Below are 25,364 nucleotides of genomic sequence, written 5' to 3'. Positions count from 1 at the left end.
GTCGCCTTCCAGTATCTGAAGGGGGCCTACAGGAAGGCAGGGGAAGGACTTCTCAGTATCTCAGGTAGTGATAGGACTAGGGGGAATGGAATGAAGCTGGAGGTGGGGAGATTCAGGCTGGATGTGAGGAGGAGGTTCTTCCCCATGAGAGTGGTGAAACCCTGGAATGGGTTGTCCAGGGAGGTGGTCGAGGCCCCGTCCCTGGGGGTGTTTAAGAGCAGGCTGGATGAGGCTCTGTCCAGCCTGATCTAGTGTGGGGTGTCCCTGCCCATGGCAGGGGGGTTGGAACTAGATGATCCTTGTGGTCCCTTCCAACCCTGAATGAAACTATGAAACTATGAAACTATGGATGAAACATGAGGTGATCTTCAACCAACTGCAAGTTGTAGGTGACACCAAAGTGGAAGGAGCAGCTGTGGTACCACCCAGGGTCCTGCTGCCACCCAGAGAAATGTCAACAGGCTGGAGAAGTGCACTAAGAGGAACCTCATAGGGTTCTACCAGGGCAAGTGCAAAGTCTGCCCCTGGGGTGGGACAGCCCCCAGCAGCAGCACACAATGACTCTGTAGAAAAGGTCTTGCTGGACACCAAGTTGCCCATGAAGCTTGAACCCTTGTGGCAAAGGCCATCGTGGGGTTTGATGGTCCTTCACTTCTGTGATGGTGAGGTCACATCTGGGGGGCTGAGTCCATTCCTGGGCTTCAAGACCCATGATGCTTTGCTCCAGCCAACACTTTCCCTTGAAAGCTGGAAGGACATAAGGATGGCATGGAAGAGCAGCAGCAGATTCAACCCAACCCAGGACACTTGGGTTTTGGCTTCCACTGTCATGGACCTGTCCTTGATAAGCCAGATCCATTGGGATTTGGTGGGATTAACCTGACCAACTGGGAAAACTGGGTCTTCACCAACAAGCTGGTCAGACCTCTATGGAGAACTTGAAACTGGATTTAGGGAGGTGCCACCTTCTAGGAGATGCAGGTTGACCTTGGCCTTTCCTGTTCCTGACCACCCATGGAGGCCAATGTGGGAAGCTCAGGCCTTCCACTCCTCCACCACCATGTTTCTGAAGACCACATGAGCCCCATGGTAGGCCCTGGGAACCCATGACACCATCCAGGTCCCCTGCACCGAGATTTTGGGAACTACATGAAACCAAGATGGGACTAAATGATGTTTAATGGTGCAGCAAGGGTGAGGAGGGACAAGGTAGGACAGAAACCAGCAATGATGGGCAGAGGGACGCACAGAGGCACCTCTTGACCAACACTGGGGTGGTAGAGAAGCTCCAGCTCCAGTTGGTCAACTCAGGACAGGGGTAACAGTGCTGGGGACGTGGCCATGGGCTTGCTCTTCAGCTTCTTGCTGTGGCTTGGCAGGGTTAAAGGGATGAGGACACTTGAGGTCTCCCAATGGTCAGTGGTGGGTCCAGGTGAGAGTTTCTCACCCAAGTTCAGGAAGAAGAGGAGAAGGATTTGGGAGGTTTGGAGGCTCAAGCTGCAGGAGCAGCTCGTGTGTGGATGGTGGGATGTGGGGTAGATGGTTCCTCTGTCCACCAGTGAGGACAGTGTGAGAAGGAGACTAATGGCTGCCTTGGGCTGGTCTCTCCTGGCCATATGCAGGGACATGGATCTGGCTGGTCCTGGCAGCTGTCCTCCAGACAGAGAGGATGTTCTTGACACAAATGTCTTGGCCCAGGGCATCTGTGAGGCTGTCCACAAAGTCATCAGAGACCTGATTGTTCTCCAGGAACCACCTGAAGGCATACTTCAACCTGGGGGTGAGAAAGAGCAGGGGTGAGTCAAGATGGGATGGATGTTGTATCATGCCCAGGCATCAGCCGTGGCCAGTGTCAGCTCTCAGCTCTCTTGGTCAAGGCTGCTAGTCAATGGTTGCCAATATTGCTGGTCAGTGGTGGCCAAGGTTGCTGATAAATGTTGGCCAAGATTTCTAGCCAGTGGTGGTTCTCAGTGCTGGCCAATGTTGCTGGTCAATGGTGGTTCTCAGTAGTGGTTCTCAATAGTGGCCAGCACTACTGGCCAGTGATAGCTCTCAGTGCTGGCCATGGCTGCTAGTCAGTAGTAGCCAACATTGCTAATCAGTGGTGGCTCTCCCAGGTGGCCAAGGCTGCTGGTCAAGAATGGCCAACATCTTGTGCTAGAGGCCACCCTGAGGTACCTCCAGTGGCATCAGAAGTCAACAAGGCAACTGATGGTTGGAGAAAGGAAAAACCTCTTCCCATCAGGGGTGATGCTACCATGGGACAGGCCCCTCCAAAATGAGCATCTCCAAAGATGTAGATCCACTAACAATGTACCAGATGAGGCCTTGAAGCCTTCTGCCTGGAGCAGAAGCCTGAGCAGAGAACTCCAGAGGTCTCTCTCTAACCAAACCATCCTGAGATGCTCTGACAGTCCCAGGACATGACCTGGACTTACTCATGTTCAGGCTGCAGGTCGGACAGTGCCACCATGATCATCTCATGCAGCTCAATGAGGAAGAGGTCAAGATTGGTGTTGGACAAAGCCAAGGCCAAGTCCTTCACTTCTTCCACATCCAGCTGACCTTGGAACTCCTCAGGGACCAGGTAGAAGGGATCCTGCAAAGACCAAGCAACTTCACCATCAAGGACACCCCAGCACACCCCACCCAGATGGCTCCAGAGGTCACATCTGGTGGAGGGAGAACCACAGCCCCTCTTGGGTCCTTGAGCCTCTTATCTGGGCCACCACAGAGCTTCAAAGGCAGAAGCCAGGCTTGAAAGTACCCAGAGAAGTGAATTCTCATTTGACCCAGGGAAGGGATGAGAGGAGGATGTCGCAATGCCACCTGGTTGTGATGTCCTATTTCCTTTCTCCTCTGGGGTGGCAAATCTCCTGTCTCCTTCATCTGCCTCACCTGGTTCATCTGCACCAACAGCATGGACCTGCGAGCTGCCAGGACCTTCCACAGAGACAAGATGTGCTTCAGCTGGGTGTTGGGCACCACCTGAGGAAGAGGGGCAGAGAAGGACCTTAACTCCTGGAGGAGGACATGTTGGGCCACCAGCATTTCCTGATGGCTGCACCTTGACTGTTCAGTTCAAACATCCAGGTTAGCACATCTACAAACCATCACCAATGTCCCCCATGGAGGTGTCCCAGGCCATCTTCAGTGCCCAAGGTGTCCCCAGAGGTGGATATGGCACGAAGACCTGCCAACATCTAGCCAAGCTTTTAAACCCTCTCAGGTGTCCAGGATCTTTTTGCTCTGAGCAGGAGACCCCCAACCTCTTTATTGATGATCTGGATGAGGGCATTGAGTCCATCAGCAGTAAATTTGCTGACGATACCAAGCTGGGGGCAAGAGTTGATCTGCTGGAGGGTAGAGAGGCTCTGCAGAGGGACCTCGACAGGCTGGACAGATGGGCAGAGTCCAACAGCATGAGATTTAACACATCCAAGTGCCAGGTTCTGCACAGTGGCCACAACAACCCCATGCAGTGCTACAGCCTGGGGTCAGAGTGGCTGGAGAGCAGCCAGGCAGAGAGGGACCTGGGGGTGCTGGTTGATGGTAGGCTGAACATGAGCCTGCAGTGTGCCCAGGCAGCCAAGAGGGCCAATGGCATCCTGGCCTGCATCAAGAACAGTGTGGCCAGCAGGAGCAGGGAGGTCATTCTGCCCCTGCACACTGCACTGGTTAGGCCACACCTCGAGTACTGTGTCCAGTTCTGGGCCCCTCAGTTTAGGAAGGAGGTTGACTTGCTGGAACGAGTCCAGAGAAGAGCAACAAAGTTGGTGAGGGGTTTGGAACACAAGCCCTGTGAGGAGAGGCTGAGGGAGCTGGGGTTGCTCAGCCTGGAAAAGAGGAGACTCAGGGGTGACCTTATTGCTCTCTACAACTACCTGAAGGGAGGTTGTAGACAGGGTGATGTTGGTCTCTTCTCCCAGGCAGCCAGTACCAGAACAAGAGGACACAGTATCAGGCTGTGCCAGGGGAGGTTCAGGTTGGATGTTAGGAGGAAGTTCTATACAGAAAGAGTGATTGCGCTATGGAATGGGCTGCCCGGGGAGGTGGTGGAGTCGCCGTCATTGAAGGTGTTCAGAAGGAGACTTGATGGGGTGCTTGGTGCTATGGGTTAGCTGTTTGGGTGGGTTGGATTGGTTGATGGGTTGGACACGATGATCTTGAAAGTCTCTTCCAACCTGGTTTGGTTTATTCTAATAAAGTTTATTCTAACCCTCCATGGACTTGGGGACCTTGGAGCATGAGAAGGTGGTGGAAGCCATGGGAGGTGAAAAGCTTTGCCCAGAGAGGCAATAGGGTGATGAAGGCATGAACATCCTGCTTCCCACCCCAACCCCTTGCCCCTTGCCCACCGGCAGGTCCTGGAACTGCTTGGCATCGGTGTCCATCCTCAGCTCCCGACGGACGTAGTGGGGCAGTGGCTGCTCTGGGTCACCACCTGTCACAGCCAGGAACTCAGCAGCCATCTTCAAGGTGGCCAAGGCCTTGGAGAGGGCATTGACCGAACGAGCTTCTTCCATGATGCGCTTCTGCTGGTTGATGCTGAGCGGCTCCTGCATGAGAACATCAACGCTGGGACCCAACGAGGGCTGGGAGCACCACAACATGATGTCCTGCCAGAGTCCTTATCCCCCTGGAGCAGGAGAACTGGGTCCTACCAGGTCTCCAACCCTCTACTTGAGTTGGGCTTTGGGTCTTCCTGCATGGCAGCCTGGTCTCCAAGGCCCCATTGTGTCATGGGATGTGAGGGGAGACCTCAGGGTCGGATGGAGAAGACCAGTGGCTTGCTTCTTACCTGGGGCAGCTGGTCCTTGACTTTCATCTTGGTGTCCTGGAGGGTCCTCACATTGTTGAGGGCAATGGATGGAGCTGTCTGGAAAGGGTTTGAGACAGGTGGTCATGAACCTGCCTCGGGTCACTTAACTGGGGCCAGCAGAGAAGCTCAGCTGGGCAGGTGTGGGTCCATGGAATGGCCCCAAAGGTTCTGCAGGAAGTGGCTGATGGCATCCTGAGTCTCCTGTGGAGCTGTGGAGGTCAGGGGAGGACTCTGATGGATGGGGTAGGGATCTCCATGGAGGAGATGCATCCTCACCTCCCCCTCCAGCAAGGGGATGGAGAAAGTCCTTTTAGAAACCATTTTGAATGACCAAAAGGGTCCAGCATGGGCTGATCTCCACATTTAGGAGAACATGGACACCTGCTGGTGCAGAACAGCCTGGTTCTGGTGTCCTCAGGTCCCCCTTTCCCATCATGTCCAGGCTTAAGTTTCAAAGAATGGAGACCAACAGCCCAGCCAGAGATGTGCTCCACTAAGGCGGTTCAGAGTCGCACTTTGGACCCTCTTGAAGTTCTTGGAATAACTGCCAGCTCCTCAAACCAGGCAGACAGCTCCTTTCCAGAAGACAGGGACGGAGGTCCTCACCTCCCCTCTCTGGTCACCATTTCATGACCAGAGAAGTGGTTTTCTGACTATGGGAGTCCTTCAAAACCCAAGGAGCAGAGACAGATACAGAGCAGGCTTCTGCCAATGATTTTGGTTGAGTCTGGTGGCTCTAGAGGAAGCTGGAAATAGACCCCAAGGCCACTTCTGGCCTGGGACAACCCAACTTGGCCACTGCTGAGCTCACCTGGCTCTTGATGATGGGCTTCCCACTGATGAAGCGTTGAACCACTTGGCGCTGCAGCAGCTGGAAGTCAAAGTAGGTCGTCTTGGTGCCATCCTCTTCTATCTCATACTGCAGGTTGGCCAGGGCCATGGTCAGCAGGTCACTTTTGGTGATGGCCAACACAGAGGAGGGCTTCACTTCTTCTGCTGAGATGGACCTGGGAGGGAGAAGGTTGCTCTGTGTGGTTGCAGCGCCTCTCACCTGATCCTTCTCTGCCATCAAGGACCTGCTCTACTGAACACCAAGCCACCAAGACCTTCCAACGTCACCATCTGGCCACCACAAGTCCCCTGCAGGTTGAACACCAGCCCTGGAAACCTCTCATGGTGAGTGGAAGAGGTGGACAAGACACCAGCTGAGCAGATGAGGACCTACCGTTGCCTCTCCCTGGTGACCCGCGCGGCCGTGTCCACACAGCTGTTCTGCAGCTGAATGAGCAATGTGGTCACCAAGTGGCTGATGGAGAATTGGGTGGGGAGGAGGTTCAGGATGGTGGTGGTGCTGGTGTTGATCTCATTTGGTGAGAGGTCTGGCTTGACAGTGATGCCTGAAAGAGGGTGGGAAAGACCTGCTCACTATGGATCCATGAGGAAGTTCTCCCTATGTGGTGGTTGATAGCCTAAAACTACCACACCCTATCACTGAGGTCTTGGCCTTTCCAGGAGGCTTTTGTCCCCTGGGAGGGTTTTTAGAAGGTAGAACAAGCAAGGTCAGCAGCTTTGCTTGGAAGGGTGGTAGCAGAAAGAGGCTCAGCTTCAGAACATGGGAGCAGATGTTGGTCAGTTAGAGGGCAGAAGGACTCTGCAGAGGGACCTCGACCGACTGGACAGATGGGCAGAGTCCAGTGGGATGGCATTCAACCAATCCAAGTGCTGGGTGCTGCACTTTGGCCACAGCAACCCCATGCAGAGCTACAGGCTGGGGTCAGAGTGGCTGGAGAGCTCCCAAACAGAGAGGGACCTGGGGGTGCTGATTGACAGCTGCCTAAACATGAGCCAGCAGTGTGCCCAGGTGGCCAAGAGGGCCAATGGCATCCTGGCCTGCATTAGGAATAGTGTGGCCAGCAGGAGCAGGGAAGTCATTGTGCCCCTGGACTCTGCATTGGTTAGGCCACACCTTGAGTCCTGTGCCCAGTTCTGGGCCCCTCAGTTTAGGAAGGACATCGAGACACTTGAATGTGTCCAGAGAAGGGCAACAAGGCTGGGGAGAGGCCTTGAGCACAGCCCTGTGAGGAGAGGCTGAGGGAGCTGGGGTTTATTAGCCTGGAGAAGAGGAAGCTCAGGGGTGACCTCATTGTTCTCTACAACTCCCTGAAAGGTGGTTGTGGCCAGGAAGGGGTTGGTCTCTTCTCCCAGGCACCCAGCACCAGAACAAGAGGACACAGTCTCAAGCTGCACCGGGGAAGTTTACGCTGGAGGTGAGGAGAAAGTTCTTCATGGAGAGAGTCATTGACCATTGGAATGTGCTGCCCAGGGAGGTGGTGGAGTCCCCATCCCTGGAGGTGTTCCAGAGGAGATTGGATGTGGCACTTGGTGCCATGGTCTAGTCATGAGGTCTGTGGAGACAGGTTGGATTCAATGATCTTTGAGGTCTCTTCCAACCTTAGTGATACTGTCATACTGTGATACTGTAACATCTCCAGAAGAATCATGGAATCATGGAATGGTTCAGGTTGGAAAAGACCTTGGAGATCATGGAGCCCAGCCACTGCCAGGCCACCACAAAACCATGTTCCTCAGCACCACATCTCCATGGCTGTGAAACCCTTCCTGGGATGGGAACTCCACCACTGCCCTAGGAATTGTGGGCCAAGCCTTGACAACCCTTTGGTTGAGGACATTTCTCCTCATGTCCAACCTAAACCTCCCCTGGTGGAACTTGAGGCCATCTCCTCTTGTTCCATCACTTGGGAGAAGACTTCGACCCCACCTGTCTCCAGCCTCCTTTCAGGGAGTTGTAGAGAGCCAGAAGGTCTCCCTTCAGCCTCTTTTTCTCCAGGCTGAACATGGCCTGGTCCTTCATCTGCAGAAGAAAGGGCCAACAAAGAGGGCCATGATACCCTGAGGGTGACCACATACCTGAGCTGGGTGGGTTCATCTTGATGTTGCTCCAGACTTTCCGGATGGTCTCTATGGCTCTGCTGAATGCCCAGCGTTGGTCCTCTGTGGACACAGAAAGAGGAGAAAGGAGCCCCACCAAGGAGCCATCTCAGGTCTAAGGATGACTTCTGACAGACACAGCACTGCAGGTATCACATTGGGCTTCAGGACCATGTGTGACATCAGCAGACACCATGAGTCTCAATGGGCTGCTCCTGGGCTGGCTCCACCACACAAACTACTGCAGCAGCTTCTCAGTGGAGCACCTGGGTGCTGTCCAACACCCACATCCCAGCCATGGTGGCATCCCATAACGCACCTGAAAGTTCAGGCTGCTGCAGAAACTGCTGGACTGTGTAGTCTTCTCCTATGTGGCTGTTCTGGAAGAAGTGGATCAGGGCATTCTGCAGGTGCAAGATGTCAGGCAGATGTTGGACATGTTGGATGTTCTCAAGCTGGAAGACAATATCCAGAGTGATTCAACAGACAAGGATCCTATCTGGAGGAGGACCTCATCTTGCTTGGATGCTCCAAAGAAACATGGAGTGGGCTGGATAATAGTTGTCCCAGTGCCACATGGGCACCGCCCAGACTGACTCTACCATGTTTTGGAGGGGAGGAGATGTTCCCACAGCCAACCTCAGAGAGGAGCTCCAGCAGGATGGGGTAAGGATTTCCAGTGCCTCCATCTTCCTGCAGCAGGAAATGCATCAGGGTCTGGATGGTCATCTTCTGTTCAAACCTCCACATGCAGGCCTGGTTGATCAACCCCTCAGTTGGGAGGTCTTGGAAAGGTGGTGTCTGGCCATAAGCTATTTTCAGGAGAAGGCTGGAGCCATGGGAACCTTCACTCATCCTCTGCTCCTTGACAGAATTCAGGAGCTGCTCCAGTTCCTGCAAGAACCCAGTGGTCATTAGAGGCCACCCCATGTCACCCAAGCAGCCTAAGGGCCATTCACGAGGTCTTAGGGTAAAGAAAAGCAACCAAGGCTCTGGAGAAGTTGGGGGCATGAGGAGAACTTGCCAATAAAGAGACAAGGACAGAACCACCCAAGGAGAAACCCACAGGCGGTGTTCTCCGAGGGGGATCTGAATTGGCTTCTAAAGCCTCCAAGAAGCCAATTCTCTGCAGGAGACCACACCAGGATGAAGTCCCAGCTCAAAACTGAGGGCACAAATCTCTTCTCTTCCAGGTGGGAACACCCAGAGCTCAGCAGATGTGTCTGGACGTGGACATAACCACCAGCAAAGGTTGGTGTACCTGGAAGAAGGGCTGAGCCAGGGCTTTGAAGGACATCTCCCATTCTTCTCGGTCCCTTTTTTCAGGCAGGATGTTCAGGGCTACACTGCTCTCTGCAGAAGACACAAAGGAGGACTCTGTAGAGCTCATGTTCTGACCAGAGCTTCCTTTGACTTCTTGACAGGGAGGAGTAAGAGGATGTAGAAAGAGGACCCAAGAGCAGAAGGGATGCCACAGATTGAGCCAACTGTCTCCCAAATTGCTTGTGCCCTCAAGCTGGTCTGGCCTTAAGTGCTCAGGGTCCTCATGGTCCTGCTGGTGACCTCCTAGAACTTCCCAGCATCTCCCTACCTGTTGGGTCATTATTCTCTACCTGCTGGGTTGTCTTCTCACCAGTTTCCCAGGATGGAGACTGTCCGAGGAATGAGGAAGCCATGACACTGGTCTTGGTTAAAAGCCAACCACCATGAACCTGCTGGTTACTCCCAGAACATCTCCCTACCTGCTGGCTTGTGCTTGCTGAGCTGCTGCAGAAAGAGGTGGACAATCAACACAGCATCCTCTGTGTTCCTGCTGAGAGCTTCTGCCAGGCACTCCATGTCCTTCTGAAGGTGGCCCCAGAAGAAGGCTTCCACATTCTCTGGTTTCTCCTTCATCAGGTCTAGAACTGCCTGGAAGATGTGACAGGCTCCACCATGAAGCTCTCCAGAATGCCTCCCTCCAAGGCTGAAGTCTCCTCATGGCCTGGTGTTAGTTGCTCACCTGTCTGTCAGTGGAGGTTCCCAGCAGAAGGGTGGAGTGGAGCAGAGCTCGTGTGAGACTGACACAGGCAGGTGACAGGGACCTCTCCAGCTCACTTCTCCTCATGGTGGGGCTTGCCAGGATGTAGCCCTTCTCTGTTTGATCTCCAGTGCTGCAGACAGAAGGATCCATCACCTACTGCCTCTTTGGCTAGGCCCCACGGGATGTAGAGACTTTTGCTTGGGCCAGCCTCAGGTCCTCCACTGGAGGGTTGGAATTCTGGGACAGTTGACTTACATCTTCTTCTCCTCAAAGCCATCTACAGGATTGTGATTGAGTCCCCCAACAGTAGTTCCACACTTGCATTGCGCCTCTTGGTCGGGACGCCCACACTGCAGGTGAACACAAGAAGGTGAAGTGAGAGAGGGGCTTGGGTGCCAAGCCAGGTGCTGGAGGCACCCAGCAAAAGCTGAAGGCACCTAAGGAGTTTCCACATCCTCCACTTAGCTTTCTGTCCTAGAAGAGGCATTAACAAACCAGCTAAACCTCTTTGGCCACTGTCCTCTCTCCTCCCTCCCCCAGGCAGGGTCCTGGCTGCCCTGGAGGAGCCAACAGGCAGGGGCTGCTCAGGCTGCCTGGGGGAGCACAAGCTGATCCCTGTGCTTCACGTTTCACATCGCCTCTAACGCGTGCAGTTCCTGTTTGTGAAGCGGTGTGCACTGTGCCTGCCGCAGAGCATTCTGAGCTGCTTGGCTGGATGTGCAGAGGGGATCTGCCCTTGGGCTGTACCCTTTCCCAAAAGGCATTTTATGGAGGATGATTTGAAAGCTCACAGCCTGCTCCTTAATGGCATGGGGACTGCAACAAGCACCTGCACTGTGCTCCTGTCCTCACACTGCAAAAAGCACCTGCACTGTGCTCATGTCTTCAGCCTGTGACAAGCACCTGTACTGTGCTCCTGTCCTCACACTGCAACAAGGACCCACACAGTGCTCCTCTCTTCAGACTGTGACAGGCACCTGCACTGTGCTCCTCTCTTCAGACTGTGACAGGCACCTGCACTGTGCTCCTGTCTTCAGACTGTGTCAAGCACCTGCACTGTGATCCTGTCCTGAGACTGTGACTAGCACCTACACTGTGCTCTTTCTTCAGACTCTCCCAAGCACCTGTATTCTGCTCCTGACTTCAGGGTGATTCTCTCTTTTGTTCTAGTGGCAGTGTGCTGCCTTCTGCCAAGCTCCACTGCAGCAGCTCCTCTCTGTTACTCTTCTTGAGTTTAGGAATTTACACTCTTGAGCTATGCCTGCCTCTTGGATTACAAATCACAAGTCCTGGTTAGCGTTTCATCCAGCAAAAGTCCTGTTGCTGAGCAGCTCAATGGTTCATGAGGAAGTGAAGCTAATTTACCTAACGTTTGTGAGGCTCACCTCTTTCCCTGTTGCTTAGCTCCACTCGATGCCCTGGGCTCCATCCTGCGACCCAAGGTGGCACTGCTTTTGTTTTCACGCTTGTAAGAGTTTCCAGTTTGTTCCTCTGTATTCCAAGTGTTTGATTTTCCTAGGCTGTTATTCTACTGTTTATTAGCTTCCTGTTGTGTGTGCTCAGCCTGCCATGCGCCAGGCAAATGAACCTCATCAAACTAACTTGGGAAAATCATTTGTGACATCTATTAAATCATGCTCAGATTGTATCATATTTCTGGCTTATCATTTTGATCATACACTACAACACTTCCTACATGGGGTCTCTGTAGTGGCTAACGAGAAGTCAGGAGGAGATGGAAACATCTCCAGACCAACTAGGTCCTTCCTACAGCCAGCAGCATGAGTGTAGGCATCAGCTTGGGGTTGAGACTAACCAAGACCTAGAATCACCTGCTTGGCTCTACTGCTCCCATGAAGGGACACGAATCCCAGCTGCATTTAGGTCAGTGCATCACTGGGAGAAGAACCCAAATGGCATGGAGAAGAGCCCACCTGGCTTGGAGAAGAACCTACCTAGCTTGGAGGATGACCCAGCTGGCTTAGGGGAGAACCTAGCTGGTTTGCCAAAAAACTCAGCTGGCTTGAAGAGGAGCACAGCTGGTTTGGAGGAGAACCCAAGTGGCTTTGAAGCCTTGCAGCTGCTCTTGCACCCAAAGAACCCTCTGGGAGTCAGAAGAAGACCTGAGCAGCTCATCCCAAGATTGATGGAGGTTGCAGAGATGCAATAAGAAGCAAGAGACAGAGCTACAAAGCTCCCCCACCAGAGATACTTACCTTGGTGACAACCCAGAAGGTGCCGCACTTGCAAGCTAGGTGTGCAAGAGGACATGGTTAGTCAGTCATCTCCCACCACTGCCTCCAGGATGGGAACGTGGCCAGAAGCTCACCAAGAAGGTGCCAGGCCTGACTCCCACCTCCTGTATTACAGCCCCACCATGTGCCTCCCACAGACCAAAGGGACCCAAAGTTGCTCCAGCAAGGTGGAGATCATGAAGGACTCAAGTGAAGGGGAGAGACGGCCCTCAGAAGTCTTTCATCCCTTCCCTCCATCCCCTGTTCCATCTCAGGTAGCTTCTGGTGGATCCTCAGCGTTCACCAAAGCAAGGAGGTCTCCCAGTACTTACTCCAGATCTTGTCTGTAGCACCAATTTTCCAGTTCTTCTCATCAAAGAGAAGGTCTCCAGGCATGGTGGGGAGGTAGGACCCCTTGGAAAGGAAAGTGAGAGGTGGAGTAACCATCTGCCAAGCTCCTTCCCACCTAGCTGAGGAACAATTCTGCTTCTCAAGCCATCAGAAGGAAGAAGAGTTCTCCTTGATGGCCACTGTCATCAGGGGGAAACTTCTGGTTTCTGAGGACCAAGTGAGGTCCATCAGACTGGGAGATGTGAGGCTGGAGTGACCAGGCATGAGCAAACTCTCCAAGAGAACCAATTATTCATGAGTTTTGACTGTGGGCCTCAACTTGCCGTGGGCCAGAAGTTGCCTTAATGGGAAGGGAGAAGACCTAGAGGTGGCTGATGTCTCCATTCCAAGGGAAGCAGCAGGAACTCCTGGTTGGCTCCTCAAATAACAAGAACAGGTCCTGCATGGGCAGGCCCCAGGGGAAGCCCAGCTCATGAATGAGAATCTCCACCACCATCTGAGTGGTGAAAGACCTTTGGTAGAAGAAGGCTGCTCAAACTGGGCTTGAAACAACCTAATCTCTACCAACTAAGCTCTACTAGGCCCCCATCTCCCCTTGAGCAGAGAGATGGACATCTCCCACAGACCACTCAGATCATTCCCATTTGAAGCAGAACAGGATGGATGGTCACAGTTGCTTCCCAGCTCAAGGAAGGAGAGGAACAACAACCCACAAAGCAACGAGCTGACCAGCACACAGCCTGTCTGCTGGGACACGTTGGGCCAGGACAGTGGCCTGGGGAGATCTGTGTCCCTCAACCTCATAACTCACCTTCACCACGTCAGGTTTGAAGCAGATATTCTTCAGGAGGTGAGTGATGGGGCTGGAGGACAAGGCCAGGGTGAGTGCGGTGTGGAAGACCACCTCCAGCAGGCCTGGGTCTTCTTTGTCACCCAGAGCATCCATGATCTTCTTCAGTTTGTCTTCCAGCAGCTCCTCTGGGACTGGTGGCAGCTGGAGGATGTTCTCCATTTGTCTCATGACAGCCTAGAGAGGTTGAACCAGACACAAGGGAAGACAACCAACAAGTGAAGTCCCCAGGAAGGGTCTTCTGACTTCACCACTGAGGTTCAGGGTCCATGAGACTCCTCATTTGTGTCTCCTGGCAGCAGGGAGCCCCCACAGCTTTTCATCAACACCGATGGAGACCTCCTGCTTCCAGGAAGGTGCAGACCAACAAATGGTTCCAGAGCAACCAACAGTCCCAGACCAACCAACTGTTCCAGACCAAGCAGTGGTTCCAAACCAAGCAATGCTCCCAAATCCCCCAATGCTCTCAGATCAATGAATGGTTCCAGGCCAACCCCCAAGGAATCCTCCACAGATACTCACTGCCAAGCTCTGGTTTTCTGGGGACTCTTTGTCCTTCAGCAGGTTTTGCACTCTGTCCAGCACCGAGAACATCAGCATGGTGTTTGACCAGGCACTTCTGTCCTGAAAGCCACAGAGGGACATTGTCTCCCTCATGCACAAGTGAAAGGGCTCAAAGGGGAGGCTGGCATCACCCTTTGAGGACCCACCTCAGCTCTTCTTTAGCTCAACCCACCTCACAACAACTCACCTGGGAAATGTCCACCCCTTGGGGTAAAATCCACTTCTCCACCTGAAGGATCTTCCACATGGAGGTGAGTCCATAGATGTCACAGAGGTTTCTGATGAGGAACACCTGTGGCCATGGAGTTGGAGCCTTAGCAACCAGCTTCTTCATAGCATCCACCAGGTCTTGGTCCTTCTGCTTCTCCTGGGCAGAGGGTGAGCTGGGATCTGCAGTGGGGTAGGAGGTTTCTCAGGCCCCACAGGTGGCACCTCACCAACAGCTCTTAAGGCTGCAGGAGGACCATATTGGGTTTGTCTGAGCTGGAGTTAATCCTCCTCACAGCAGCTTCTAGTGCTGTGTTTTGCAGCAGCAGTTGATAACACAGCAGTGCTTTGGCTGTGTTCCAGGCTGTGCCCTTTCAACATTTCCCTGCCCCAAGAGTACACTGAGGGGCGGGCAAGATCTTGACATGGCTGAGCCAGCTGACCCAGACTGGCCAAAGGGGTGTTCCATGCCATGTGAGGTCAGCTCAGATATGAGAATGAAGTGAAAGGAGGAAGGGGGAGATTGATCCCTGGCATCTATCCTCCTAAGGAACCACCAAGCTTGGAGAGCCCTGCTGCCCAAGACTGACCATGGTCCTGCTGATGGGCAGCGGAGACCAACATCTCTCTCTCTGCTTTCACTTCCACACAGTCTGTTGCCTTTGCTTATTGTTGTTATTAAATTGCTTCTATCTTATTCCTGGCTTTTGTTATATTTTTCCCCTCTCCCCTGTCCATTTAAGAGGGGGAGTGATAGAGCAGCTTTGATGGGAATCTGGCCCCTAGGCCAGGGCCAAACCACCACAAGAACCTAGGTTGTAGTAGGACCTAAGCTACAGTAAGAGCAGAGCTGTAGTAGGACTTTGGTTGTATTAAGATCTAGGTTGCAGTAGGATCTAGGACTGTAGTAGGACCTAGGTGGTAGTAGTGCCTAGGTTGCAGCAGGACCTAGGCTGTAGTGCAACATAGGCTGTAGTAGGACCTAGGCTGTAATAGGACCTAGGTTGTAGTAGGATCTAGCCTGCAGTAGGATCTAGGCTGTAGAAGGGCCTAGGCTGAAGCAGAACTTAGGTTGTAGTAGTACCTAGGTTGTAGCAGGACTTTAAAGGCCCTCCAGTTCTCCACAGCTTGGAGACCTTCAATCTGGAGACCAAAGAGCTGGGAAGTTTCTCCAACCCAAATTCCATTGTCATGGAAATTCCTTTTTTCTTTTGTTCCAGCAGAACCCCACCAGGTTGAACCTTTTTTTTTTTGGTGGGATTTGTCCAAGACCTTCTGGTGTGAGCCTAGGCTGAAGGACTCACCGGAGAGCAGCTGCCTGCCCAGTGTGGTGGCCACATGGCTGATGGAGAGGCGCAGTTGGGCGATGGACTGGAGGGTGTTAATCCTGGAGACCTCGGCTTGGCAGAAGGTGGAGAGGTCCATGGTGGAGAGGCAGCTCTGGGCAAGCTCTCTGAGACCTTCTTCATCAGAAGGATGCATAAAATCCTGTTCAAAGAGGCAGCTTTAAGAGCCTGAAGGTGGGTTCTGACCTTGGATCACAGGATCACAGTGTATCAGAGGCTGGAAGGGACCTCCAGAGATCATCCAGTCCAACCCCCCTGCCAAAGCAGGATCACTTAGGGTAGTCTGCACAGGAATGCATCCAGGTGGGTCTTGGAAGTCTCCAGAGAAGGAGACTCCACAACCTCTCTGGGCAGCCTGCTCCAGGGCTCTGTCACCCTCACTGTAAAGAAGGTTCTCCTCATCTTGAGCTGAAATCTTCTCTGTTCAAGTTTGAGCCTGTTGTTCCTTGGCTTCTTGCTGTGCACCACCCAAAAGAGCTTGGCCCCCTCCACTTGACCCCCACCCCTCAGCTACTGATAGACATTGATCAGATCCCTCTCAGCCTTCTCTCCATACTAAACAGCCCCAGGGGAGATGCTCAAGTCTCCAAATCCTCCTCGTGGCTCTCCCTTGGACTCTCTCCAGCAGATCTCTCTTTCTTGAACTGGGGAGACCAGGACTGGACATAGGATTCCAGGTATGGTCTCAGCAGGGCAGAGTAGAGAGGTAGAGGGATCTCCCTAGCCCTGCTGGACACCTTTCTTCATGCACCCCAGGATCCCATTGGCTCTCTTGGCCACCAGGGCACATTGCTGTCCCATGCAGAACTTGGTGTCCACCAGTACTCCAGAGTCTTTCTCCATGGAGCTGCTCTCCAGCAGGGCAGCCTCTGACCTGTCCTGGTGCCTGTTGTTATTCCTCCCCAGGTGCAGGATCCTGCCCAGGTCCTTACTGAACTTCATGAGGTTTGCCTACAGCTAGCTCTCAGCCTGTCCAGGTCACACTGGATGGCTGCACAGCCTGAGGGGTGTCAGCCAACCCCCCCAGTTTTGTATTATCAGGAACTTGCTGAGGGGACTCTCAGTCTCCTCATCCAGGTCATTGATAAAGGTATTGAACACAACTGGGCCCAGTACTGATCCCTGGGGAACACCACTGGCCACAGGCTTCCAAGTTGACTCTGTGCCACTGATGACAACCCTCTGACCTCTGCTGTCAGCCAGTTTTCAATCCATCTCCCAGGCCAGCTGTCTGTGCCACATCTCCAGAGCTTTTCTACGAGGATGTTATGGGAGACAGTAACAAAAGCTTTGCTGAAGTCAAGATCTGTGACATCCTCTGCTCTTCCCTCATCCAGCCAGCTGGGCATCATTTCACAGAAGGCTATCAGATTGGTCAGACAGGATCTCCCCTTGGTGCATCCATGTTGGCTACTCCTGATAACCTTCTTGTCTTTCATGTGGTTAGAGATGACCTTGTTGCTCCTTCTTCCTTGTGTCTTCTCCTCATCTTCAAGGTGAGGCCTTCCTTGGGATTAAGAGGTTTTAGTTGGGGTGGGGGCTCCAAGTGATGATGTCTGTTGGGATTCCCATGAAGTTCAGTAGGAACCTAATGAAAGTTCATTCAGAAGCCCATGAAGCTCAGCCAGGGAAAGTGGAGAGTCCTTCATCTGGGGAGGAACAACCCCATGGACCAGTACAAGTGAGAGGTTGACCTGCTGGGAAGTAGATCCATGGAGAAAGACCTGGGAGTGCTGCCAGTTCACCATGAACTGAAAACATGGCCAAGAAGGCAAATGGTCTCCTGAAGGGCATGAATAAGTGGACAGAACATGAGTGAAGCTCTCCTGCCCTTCTGACCTGCCCTGGTGAGGACACAACTGGAGTGAAGGGACCAGTTCAGGGCTCCCCAGTTCAAGAGGGACAAGGAGCTACTGGGGAGGGTCTCTACTGGGGAGGGTCTCGGAAGGTGATGAGGGGACTGGAGCATCTCTGGGAGTGCTGGTGGGGATGAGGCTGGAAAAGAGCAGCCTGAGAGGGACCTTCTCAATGCTCAGCAACATCTAAAGGTCCATGAATGGGGCCAGACTCTTCTCAGTGGTGGCCAGGGACAGGACAAAGGGCAACTGGCACAAGCTGGAATTCAGGAGGTTCTATCAGGAGAAACTTCTGGGCTTTGAGGAGATCAGAGCCTTGGAGCAGGCTGCCCAGAAGGGTTGTGAAGTCTCCTTCTCCAGTGAGATTCCAAACCCACCTGCTCTAGATGGCCCTGCTTCGGCAAGGAGGTTGGACTGGAGGTCTCCAGAGGTCTCTGCCAACCCAACCATGCTGGGATTTGGTGACTGGGCACTCACCTCCAGACAGTGGATCACCATGAAGTAGAAATGGTCTCTGCTACTTTGGTTGGACATCTTCTCCTCCATCTGGGACAGGTACTCTTCCAAGTGAACCTTGACGCTGTTGAACCTAGGGCAGAAGAAGAGAAGCATCAGCACCCAGGTCACCAAGGGGGCTCAGCAGCAGGGTTTGAGGGCAAGCTGGAGGCTGACCTGCATCTCAGCAGCAGCTTCAGGAGGGAGGACTGGATGGTGGGACTGGTGTCCATGCACTCCTCGAAGGGTGACAGCTCGCTCTTGGGCTTGTAGACTGGGAAGGAAGGATGAGCTGGGTCAGCTGATCTCCAAGGGCATGAGGTCAGAGCTGGGTGGGGTAGGACTAAGCTCTCCTACCTCTTTTCCCTGCTTGCTGCTCAGGGTTGGGTTTGCAAGCCACAAACTGGATCAACCGTTGGATGATCTGGGCTGATGGAGCTGCTTGGTCTCCCAAGAAGTAGACAGTGAGGAACTCCAGGAAGAAGGAATTGCACTTCCTCCGGAACTTGTTGTGACAGGCAACAGCTTCCCTGGCAGCCAGAAGGAAACCAAGACCTATGGTCAATGTCCAACTAAGAAAAGGTCATCACTGCCACTCTCTGTCTCTGCAGGACCCAATCAAGGAGATGAGATGGTTGCTGGTTGAGGCAACTTCATCTTCTGTGAGACTCCCACCTGGAGAACTATGTCCAGCTGTGGGGTTTGCAACATAAGGACATGGACTTGTTGGAGTAGGTCCAAAGGAGGCCATGAAGATGATCAAGGGGCTGAAACACCTCCCCTGTGTGGACAGGCTAGGAGAGCTGGGGTTGTTCAGCCTGCAGAAGGCTCTGAGGGGACCTTCAATGGTCTACCAGTACTTAAAGGGACCTTCAGGAAAATGAGGACCCTTCAGGAAGGATGAGGAGGGACCTTCATCAGGAAGTGTAGTGATAGGACAAGGGCTAACAGTGTTAGGTTGAAAGAGGAGAGCTTTAGGTTAGATAAGAAGTTCTTCACCATAGTGGTGGTGAGACACCGGCCCAGCTTGCCCAGAAAGGTGGTGGAAGCCTCCTCCCTGGAACCATTCAAGGTCAGGCTGGATGTAGCTTTGAGCAACATTCTCTAGCTGAAGGTTGGCTGAGCCCATGGCTGGCAGCCAACTCTTGATATTCTCCCTTCCAACCCAGACCCAATGCTCAATATGAAGACACTGGAGACAGGCCAGATGTTGGCCTACACCGAGGCACCTTGTGGCCTCGGAAGCCGTGGGTGTGTAGTCCTCTGGGAAGTGCTCCTTGCAGATCTTGCACTGCTGGTTGGGCCACTCCAGGATGCAGGGGGTGCAGAAGATGTGGCCACAGGGCAGCTCTGCCGGCTCCGTGATCTCCCGCAGGCAGCTCTTGCAGTCCTTCACCCCCTTCCTGAGGGACACCACCAAGAGAAGAAGTTGATTTGAGGAGGAGCACGAGGTTGGTTCCTGCCTGATGCACACCCTGGGGTGGGGGGTGGAGCTGGCTGGACATTTTTGCTCAGCCTGCTGAGCAGAGAACCACAGTAACCACTTCAAGAACCAGCAGCTTCTAAGCTGCCTGAGGACCATCCCACCCTGGTTGTGTGGTGAGGATGGCTGGGTGAAGGGGGTGGAGAACCTGAGTGCTCAGAGGAGTTGGTTTCTTGGGCACCACACCTAAGAGAAGTTACTCCAGAGATGAGCCAGCCATCACCTCCAAGACAGGTTCTCACCCCTCGACTCAATGAGGTTCACCCCCACCCTTAACAAATGTCACATGGATAGAGGAAGACCTCAAAGTCAACTCTTTGCAGGTTGGACTTACACCAGGTAGACAACATCAGCGTTCTTGTTGCATTGCTTCAGCACTTTGGTCACCAAATCAAAAGTCTTCTCCGGCTCAAATCTTGGCATTTTGTGGAGCAGCTGGGAAAGCCAAACACATGGGGCAAGCTCAGCAGAAACATCTCTACACTCTGTGGAGGACATCCCTTAGGGGATGTCAGTGCTTCAGGGACATGGGGTGAGAACAGAACTCAGCAGATCCATGCTGGGATGTCTCTGTGTGGACCTCTGAGGGTAAGAGACCTGGGTCAAGCCTCTAAGCCCTCAAAGAAGCCTCTCTTGATTCCAAATCCTCCCTTTGGGTCCTGAACCCAAAGTGTTTCTTTCTTGGATGGTGTGTCCAACCCTTTCCCACCTCTCTATAGCTGGGACCAGAGGTCTCCTGGATGAGAAGAGCCCTCCCAAGCTTCACAGCCAGCAGCTGCCCCAGGACCTACATTCCAGAGGAAAATGAACTGCTTCACCACGAGCTTCAGGAGCTTCTCCTCTATCTGCGTCTCGTTGTGCAGCAGATGGTCAATCAACATGTAGACAATGTTGGTGCAGGTCCAATCATGTCTATAAAACACCCCCCAGAGGGTCCCGCTTAGGCTGGACTTCCAAGATCTCCTGAGGTTCCTTTCCCACTGGTACATCTGTGACCATGCCAGGTAGCCTGTGGCCACTTGAGGACTTGATGACCTTTAAAGGTCCCTTCCAACCCAAACCACTCTGAGTTTATGACCCACGACCTTCTGAGATGGCATTGGAGGGAAGGAGACATGGCATAGTCTTCTCTAGGCAACTTGTTTCACCAACTCTTGGGTCAAACTGAAACCACCAGCCCATTTCTGGTGGAGAGTGTCTATGGAGAGACCTCCTTGACCCACCCCAGAAAACATTTTGGCACCATCAAGCATGAAATGAAGTTGCACCAGAACTAAGCAACTGGATCATGAAGAAACACCCACCACATTTTGGGGGGGGGTTGTGGAGCCACTTTGCCACCACCTTGTGCTACTGAGTGGACAATTGGAGGAGTTATGAATCCAGAAGAAGGAGGCATCCCCTTAAGCCCTCAAGAAGCTTCCTCACACAACTGTCAACAGAGGAGTGACTCAACTTACAACACAGACTCCAGGACCTGCTGCTGCTTCTGGTGCAAGTGAAGCTGATGGTTGTCCAGACTGACCCATTCCACCCAGGGCTTGATGGACTTGACACTTTCGAGCCAGGCTACACAAGCATCAAAGGGCAAAAGTCCATCTTCAGTGGGCTGCAGCTTCCTCAGGAGAATGTTCAAGGCATCAAGAGTCACAAACTGGAACGAGATTGGCAAAGAGCCCAGGTCAAGGTCTGCCCACACTGCTGGGTGGCACAGAGTGAGGAGAAACCACAAGGCCTGCTGGGACAGAACAAGAGGTGATGGTTTGGAACTAAAAGATGGAGATTCAGATCTATGGAAGATGTTCCTCACCATGAGGGGTTTCAAAGCCACGGAGATGTGGTGCTGAGGGCCATGTTTTGGTGGTGACCTGGCAGTGGGGGTCAACAGTTGGACTTGATGACCTGAAAGGCCTCTTCCAACCAAAACCATTCCATGATTCTTAGACAGACATGGACCTGTTGGAGCATGTCCAGAGGAGAGGCACAAAAATGATCAGAGATTGAACCCCCTCTGCTCTGAGGCCAGGCTGAGGCAGTTGGGGTTGTCCAGCCTGGAGAAGAGAAGGATTCTGGTGACCTTTCAGTGCTTAAAGAGGCCAAGCAGAAGACTGAGAGAAACCTTCAACCAAGCTGTGTAGGGACAGGACAAGGGACAATGGGAAGAGGGGACATTGAGATCAGATACAAGGAGGAAACAGTTCATAGGGAGGTGGTGAGACCCTGGCCCAGGCTGGCCAGAGAGGTGGGAGATGCCCCATCCTGGGACTACTGCAGGTCAGGTTGGTTTGGGCTCTGAGCAACCTGCTCTGGTCCCTGCTGACTGCAAGGAGGTTGGAGTAGATGGAAGGTCCCTCCCCACCCAAACCATTCCATGACTGTAGGTAGATGAGTATAGGCAAGGCCAAGATGGAAATAAATGGACTCTGAAAACCAGGAAGGGCTTGGATGAGTCTAAGCATGCCTTGGAGAAAGAATCATGGAATTGGTTTGGTTGAAAGTGACCTCCGAGATGATCAAGTCCAATCGCTGACCAACCACTGCCAGGTCACCATCAAACCATGTTCCTCAGCACAACATCTCCATGGCTTTGAAACCCTGCCAGGGATGGGGACTCCACCACTGCCCTGGGAATCCTGGGCCAAGCCTTGACAACCCTTTGGGTGAGGACATTTATCCTCATGTCCAACCTAAACCTCCACTGGAGCAACTTGAGACTGTTTCATCTTGTCCTATCTCTTGTTCCTTTGGAAAAGACATCATCTCCCACCTGGCTCCAACCTCCTTTCAGGGAGCTGTAGAGAGCCAGAAGGTCTCCCTTCAGCCTGCTTTTCTCCAGGCTGAACATCCCCAGGTGCTTCCACCACTCAAGAAGAAGGAGTCAGTGTGTGGGGTTCTCTTCAAGCTTTGACTTGCTGCTCTAAGCAAAAAAGCATCACAGGAGGGGTGTGGACATCTCCATGTGGATGTGACAAGATGAGGAGCTGGAGCACAAGCCACCCACCTCTAGGGTCAAAATGTCAGCATGACCCCCCCCAGAGTGACATCATCACAAGGATGTCACACTAATGCCACAGTCTGTCATGAAACCATTGAGAGTGTGAAGACCATCAAGATCCAAAGCCCTAGGAGAAGGGTTAGGAGACAAACCCAACCCTCTGCTCACCATTTCTGGTGGGTCCTTCTCATACATGGCCTGCAGCTCACTCACAACAGTGTCATTGCTCTTGGCTATGTCAATGAAGAGCTGGTAGTCATCTTGGAGGTAGAAGTGCTCCATGTGAAGCCAGATTGGAGAGAAGTCCATCTCTCTCTTGCCCAGGGAGGAGCAGAGTTGGCCAGCATTGGCCAAGAAGACTTTGGAGAGGATCTGAAACAAAGTATCATTCCTGCTCACAGCAAAGCCAAGAGGACTCAGCCCTGCTGTGGTGTCCACCACATGATTCTTCCTCACCAAGAAATGGTAAATCAAGACTGAATGTTCATAGCTGTTGAGGTGTAGCCCCAGAAGGTTGATCAAAACATCAGATCTGGACAGGAAGGGTAGGACTAGGGTCAACTGTCCAGGGTCTGTTGAAGATGATGCTCTAGCCAAGCCTACTCACCTCGTAGACAGCCAGGTCCTGCCCAGGAAAAGCCATCCTGAGGAAGTCGTTGGTGTAGCAGCGCAGGACCTCTGGGTTGCTGCCACCTGGCATCAAGTTGCTCTTGATGAAGCTGTGGTAGAACCTGGCCACATCCTCTGTTGGCTTCTGGGGTTGACCTAGAAAGGACAAGGACGAGAGTTATGGCCACTTAGGAGCAAATGGTCCTCCTTAAGATTGAGTTGGACATGTGGCCAAGTGCAAGCCATGGGTGAAGGGGATTGATGCCTCTACTGGAAGAGGAAGAAGAGGCAGAAGAGATGAACAAGGACGTCCTGGGTCAGTTAAGTGAACGCCATGGTTCCTCTTCCTAACTGGACATGGATTTGGGGCAGCTCTGCTGGGACAAAGCTCCCTCTGGAAAGTCTTCATGTTACCTTTCATGTGATAGACCTTCTCCCACACATCGTCCAGGTAGGCCTTCACAACCCAGCTGAATGGGAACTGGCAGGTGATAGTGACGTTGGGGTCTTTAGTCATTGACAGCACAGAGATCTTTGCATCTAATCTCCTGGAAGTCAACCAAAAGAAGCATTAAATTGTGCAGCAGACAACAGGTGTCCAGAGATGGACCACCTCTAAGAAGCTCCCAGGTCCCACTGATGTCTTTAAAGGAGGTCAGAAGCCTGGGGAAAAAAATTTAGTTGGGAAGTGAGGGAAAACTTGGGAAGAGAAGGGAAGGATCTAATTTGGCCAAACATCTTAAAGCAACAGAGAAGTTCTGGTGCCAGCAGGTTGACACCCAAGACCTTCCACGGCTAAAAACATCTGCACCTCCAGCAGGAGCTTCTGGTTGACTGTGGACACCAGCTTCTACTGTCCTAAGGGAAACCACCACACTGACCATTCACAGCTCAACTCTTACTTCCAGGAGTATTTAATTGTGAGGAAGGTTTCCTCTTGGAACATCTGGAGCCAGAGGTCTGCGAGGGGAGAACCTTGACAGATGTGATTCAGGTTGTTGTTGGCGTCCACCACAGCGAGAATTTGGGCGAAGATGTTGGCCACGATGTCTTCCAGGTGCATCCAGAGGGCTTGTCTGCAAGAGGAGATGATGTGGTTTATCTCATGGCTTCTCTGTCTCCCACCAAGAAACCCATGTCTGACCAGGAGACACCATGGGTCTGCAAGACCCAGAAGACAACCCAAACAACCCAAACACTTCTGAAGGCTCCCAGTGTTGGACATCCAGACTTGACAGGGTGAGAAGCTGCAAGGGGTTGTCCAGAGAGGTTTGGATGTCACATCCCTGGGAGTGTTCAAGGCCAGGTTGGATGGAGCTTTGAGCAACCTGGGCTAGTGGAAGGTTGCTCAAACTCATGGCAGGAGGGTTGGAACTGGATGACTGTGATACTGTGACCTTTGAGGTCCCTGCCAACCCAAAACATTCTGTGATCAGTGTGACCGGTTGACGCTGTCCCCTTAAGAAAGGGAACATGGTGGACGGAAGTTGGTAAACGAAAAGAAGGATCTAAACTAATTTCATTGGTAGAGTGGGAGGAAGCACCGTCTGAACTGGGAGTGCAGGAGGGTATCCTGGGCATTCCGGCACTCTTCTATCAGTCTTGCTTCCGCTCCTCCTCTGGGCAGCAGCTGTCTCTGGGCTTTCGGCCAAGGCTCGGCCTTGAAAATTGATAAAAACTGCAAGGCCAGTATTAGCTGCTTTCCAATTAACACATAACTGCTTCTAACTTTTTTCCTCTTTTCTCTCTCTTTCTAACCCGCTCTGGGGAAAGGGAGAGGGGGAGGGGAAGCGGAGGTGGGGAACCCCCTCAGCAGAGGGGGGAGCTCTCATTTCTGTGCTACTCTGTTGTATATCTTTGTATATATTGTAAATATTGTAAATTTGTATATATCCCCCTGCATATCCTACATTGCTTTGTAAATATACAGCACCTATTGCTTTGCTAATTCAGCTGTGAGGTTTTTTCCCTTTCCCTTCAATTTTCTTTCCCTTTACTTTACAGGGGGGAGGGAGGAGGCTTCTTGGCCTTACCCTTCCAACCCTACGACAGATCAGGTTGCTCAGAGCCCCAGACAACCTGACCTGGAATGGCTCCAGGCATGGGACATCTCCCACCTCTCTGGGCAACTTGGGCCAGTGTCTCATCACCCTCACAGTGATCTTCCTTAGACCTGCTCTAAATCTTAATCTTTTAGTTTCAAACCATCACCCCTTGTCCTGTCCCAACAAGCCCGGCTGAAGGTCCCACCCCACCTTTTCTGTAGTCACCTTGAAGTACTGAAAGACCTCAAGAAGGTCTCCCTGGAGTCTTCTCTTCAGGCAGAACAACCCCAACTCTCTCATCCCGGCCTCACAGCAGAGGGCTTCCACCCTCTGGCCATCTCCGAACCTTCTCTAACAACTCCCTGAGTCTCCTGTGATGAAGACTCCAGAGCTGGACCCAGCAGTGTGGGAAGGGTCCCAGCAAGAGCAGAGCAGAGGGGCAGAATCCACTCCCTCCACCTGCTGCCCATGCTGCTGGGGATCAGCCCAGGAGCTGCTTGGCTTTCTGAGTCACCTCATGTCCACTTTTTCACCT

At 52.7% G+C, this 25,364-nt stretch overlaps 1 protein-coding gene across 1 annotated transcript in view; it reads right to left on the bottom strand.

Moving 5' to 3' along the window:
- Nucleotides 1-1,161: 1,161 nt before the first annotated feature.
- LOC137458239 (E3 ubiquitin-protein ligase rnf213-alpha-like) overlaps nt 1,162-25,364 on the bottom strand; it is a 70,640-nt gene continuing 46,437 nt past the window's right edge. Inside the window, exons 36-66 of the mRNA XM_068169876.1 lie at nt 23,687-23,860; nt 23,199-23,332; nt 22,783-22,940; nt 22,344-22,547; nt 20,641-20,834; nt 19,972-20,092; nt 19,515-19,615; nt 18,927-19,100; nt 18,055-18,227; nt 17,875-17,971; nt 17,680-17,791; nt 15,305-15,488; nt 13,981-14,183; nt 13,752-13,853; nt 13,191-13,406; nt 12,361-12,442; nt 12,011-12,045; nt 10,050-10,144; nt 9,774-9,924; nt 9,514-9,682; nt 9,033-9,124; nt 8,411-8,665; nt 8,091-8,226; nt 7,751-7,834; nt 6,048-6,219; nt 5,634-5,829; nt 4,802-4,879; nt 4,359-4,559; nt 2,899-2,988; nt 2,439-2,599; nt 1,162-1,774 (exon numbers count right to left, since the gene is read on the bottom strand). Of these exons, the coding sequence (XP_068025977.1) occupies nt 1,582-1,774; nt 2,439-2,599; nt 2,899-2,988; nt 4,359-4,559; nt 4,802-4,879; nt 5,634-5,829; nt 6,048-6,219; nt 7,751-7,834; nt 8,091-8,226; nt 8,411-8,665; nt 9,033-9,124; nt 9,514-9,682; nt 9,774-9,924; nt 10,050-10,144; nt 12,011-12,045; nt 12,361-12,442; nt 13,191-13,406; nt 13,752-13,853; nt 13,981-14,183; nt 15,305-15,488; nt 17,680-17,791; nt 17,875-17,971; nt 18,055-18,227; nt 18,927-19,100; nt 19,515-19,615; nt 19,972-20,092; nt 20,641-20,834; nt 22,344-22,547; nt 22,783-22,940; nt 23,199-23,332; nt 23,687-23,860 (4,537 nt within the window). The 3' untranslated portion in view covers nt 1,162-1,581. The remainder of the gene's footprint in view (nt 1,775-2,438; nt 2,600-2,898; nt 2,989-4,358; nt 4,560-4,801; nt 4,880-5,633; nt 5,830-6,047; nt 6,220-7,750; nt 7,835-8,090; nt 8,227-8,410; nt 8,666-9,032; nt 9,125-9,513; nt 9,683-9,773; nt 9,925-10,049; nt 10,145-12,010; nt 12,046-12,360; nt 12,443-13,190; nt 13,407-13,751; nt 13,854-13,980; nt 14,184-15,304; nt 15,489-17,679; nt 17,792-17,874; nt 17,972-18,054; nt 18,228-18,926; nt 19,101-19,514; nt 19,616-19,971; nt 20,093-20,640; nt 20,835-22,343; nt 22,548-22,782; nt 22,941-23,198; nt 23,333-23,686; nt 23,861-25,364) is intronic.

The sequence above is a fragment of the Melanerpes formicivorus genome, unplaced genomic scaffold (assembly GCF_026170545.1).
Source record: "Melanerpes formicivorus ecotype bairdi unplaced genomic scaffold, bMelFor1.0.p_v2 SCAF_234, whole genome shotgun sequence".
Classification (NCBI taxonomy): Eukaryota; Metazoa; Chordata; class Aves; order Piciformes; family Picidae; genus Melanerpes; species Melanerpes formicivorus.
The sequence above is the reverse complement of the archived record's forward strand: the minus strand, read 5'-3'. Positions and strand labels throughout refer to the sequence as shown.